This window comes from Camelina sativa, chromosome 15, assembly GCF_000633955.1.
Source record: "Camelina sativa cultivar DH55 chromosome 15, Cs, whole genome shotgun sequence".
Classification (NCBI taxonomy): domain Eukaryota; kingdom Viridiplantae; phylum Streptophyta; class Magnoliopsida; order Brassicales; family Brassicaceae; genus Camelina; species Camelina sativa.
Window position 1 is genome coordinate 12,340,478 of NC_025699.1, and position 2,442 is coordinate 12,342,919.

General features: G+C 26.3%; 1 protein-coding gene across 1 annotated transcript in view; it reads left to right on the plus strand.

Moving 5' to 3' along the window:
- Positions 1-640, plus strand: part of LOC104748391 (uncharacterized protein At1g51745-like) — a 5,355-nt gene extending 4,715 nt beyond the window's left edge. Inside the window, exon 4 of the mRNA XM_010470040.2 lies at positions 1-640. Within this exon, the coding sequence (XP_010468342.1) occupies positions 1-389 (389 nt within the window). The 3' untranslated portion in view covers positions 390-640.

Genomic DNA, 2,442 nt, shown 5'->3' on the forward strand with positions numbered 1-2,442 from the left:
ATCCTTCAACGGTTGAAGTGCTTGAAGATGGATCATGTGACCTCATTGTGAGTAGTCATCTCAATCCCCTTGGTGTGCCAATGGTTGATGATGCGAAGCCAAAACCGTCATCAAAAAAGAAAGCCAAGAAAAAGAAATCACATTTTCCTCCATATAAATCATCAAAGTCAAATAAATCTTTATCTCTATCCATAAAGACAAGGTGTCTCTCAACACTAAGTGGGCAGAAGCTGACAGTAAGTTGCAAGAAGAAGGTGATGATAGAGAAGACGAAAGAAAGAGTTGTATCTTGCATCCCTCTGAAAGTAGCATTCAGTAGGATAAATGAAGCACTGAAGGGATCAACGAGACAAGTGCACAGAGCATTACCATCTGTAGGCAATACATGATGAGATGAGTTTGGTCTCTTTTCTATTTCCTGCCATTTGTTTTTTACGTTCATTTACCTCGGTTCTTAAGCATTCACCGAGATGAAATTAGCCCGGTCTTAGGGGGCGATGGATGGTGTTACTGTACAATACAGAGATACATATATAGGCCTTGTGAGAAAGAACAAAAAAGAAAAGAAAAGGAAGTGAAGTTGTATATACATATATTCTAAAGAGCTTCTCTAGCTATGTTTTGTCGCTTTGACGCTCTATTATACTGTTTACTTTTGTTTTCTTTGTTCCTAAGTAGGGTTTTATAATGGGTGTTAGTTAAAATTTAGTGTTGGGGAATATAATATGTTTTAGAAGTTTTTTTGTTTTTATACTAGATAATATCATGCGCGGGTTGTTATATTAGTTATGTTAATTTATTTTATTTTATAATAATCATAAAATTGGGAAGTGTCTTTAGTCAAGTGGTTACAGCACCACTTCTGCGGCCGATTCCACCGAGTTTTCGAATGCTATTTCTGAAGAGTGGTATTGAAAAAGATGTATTTTTCTAAAAATACATATATAACAAACAAATTTCCTAAATGTCAATAATACACTTTGTTTATTCAAATCATACAATATCAAAATATACCAGCTATTTAAAAAATATTGTTAACGACAAAAATAGAAATTTACTATGATATTCAAAATTTACCTAAAAGATTTAATAATTAAATTGCATAATTATTTTTTAAGTATCAGTTAAATATATTTCCTATAAAATTAAATGAAATGCAATAAAAATCCCAAAGATTAATTTAATTTATAATCTCTTTTATATTCACCTTAATTTAAGCTATATTGCTAGGTTAAATTCTAATGATTTCCTCATTGTAGTAAAATTTTGGAAATAGAATATCAAAAAAAAATATATATAGAAAATCATTAAATTACAAAATTTTTAATTAAATAAACATTATAATGATCTTTATAGAAGTATATTTTGGGTCACAAAAATTAAATATAATGATGAGTATACCAAAAAAATGTACTACAAATTTTTTTGGAGGCAAACAAAGAAAATATTTAGAATGTGAGATGTGATGGATGATGATGTGAGAATAGTTATTTATAGGATTTCAAAGAAAGAAAGTTACATTTCTAAAATTATTTAAATAGAAGAGTTAATTATAATTTATAGTGTGTTTGAATGAAAATGAATGGAAAAAATAGTCAATTCATAATTTATGTAATTTCAGTAACAATTTAGTAGTAAAGTGTGGATTTAAAGTATAGATTAATGTATATTATTATATTTTTATTGAATTAAAAATAAATATAATTCTTTTAGAAATTAAATGCTAAATGAACCAATAAAGAGAGAGTGAAACCTTATTTATATATAAACAATGTAATATATACATATCATACAAACTTTAAAACTAAAATTTAGAATTACGTGTTTACAATGATATTTAAATTAATTTTTTTAACCCATACAACAACAATAACAAATAAACACACAAAAAAAAAGAGATATAGTGGAAAAGGATGAGAGATTGAAAGAATGAGAGAATGAGAGAATAAGAGAATGAGTATTTATATGAAAAGAAGTGATAAAAATTATTTAGAAAAATGAGAGTTACAATTCTAATTGATTATTTGTTTTAATACAACTGGGTAGAGAAATATAGTTAATGCATAATTTATATGATTTCAATTTTATATTAATATGTGAGTTAAATGTCAAGATTAAATGATTTTTAATTTGTGATTTAATATAAATAAATATTTTAGTTTGTTTTGGTTTAAGGAAAAGGAATACTAAGGGGCTCAAAATTTTAACTTACACATGATTTGGTTGTTTTGTTGATATAAACTCAACAATCACACATAATTTTCAAATTGAAAATATTACTTTTGAAGTGAAAAACTAAATTAGTTTTCTTATAAAATTTTATGAACTTCAATCCAAATATTTTTTAAAACCCCAAGGAGAACTTCTATCTTTTTGGTTTTGTTTTTTTGTTTTTCACTCATCAATTTAATTTATAGTGCTAGATTTCATACTAATGGTTTC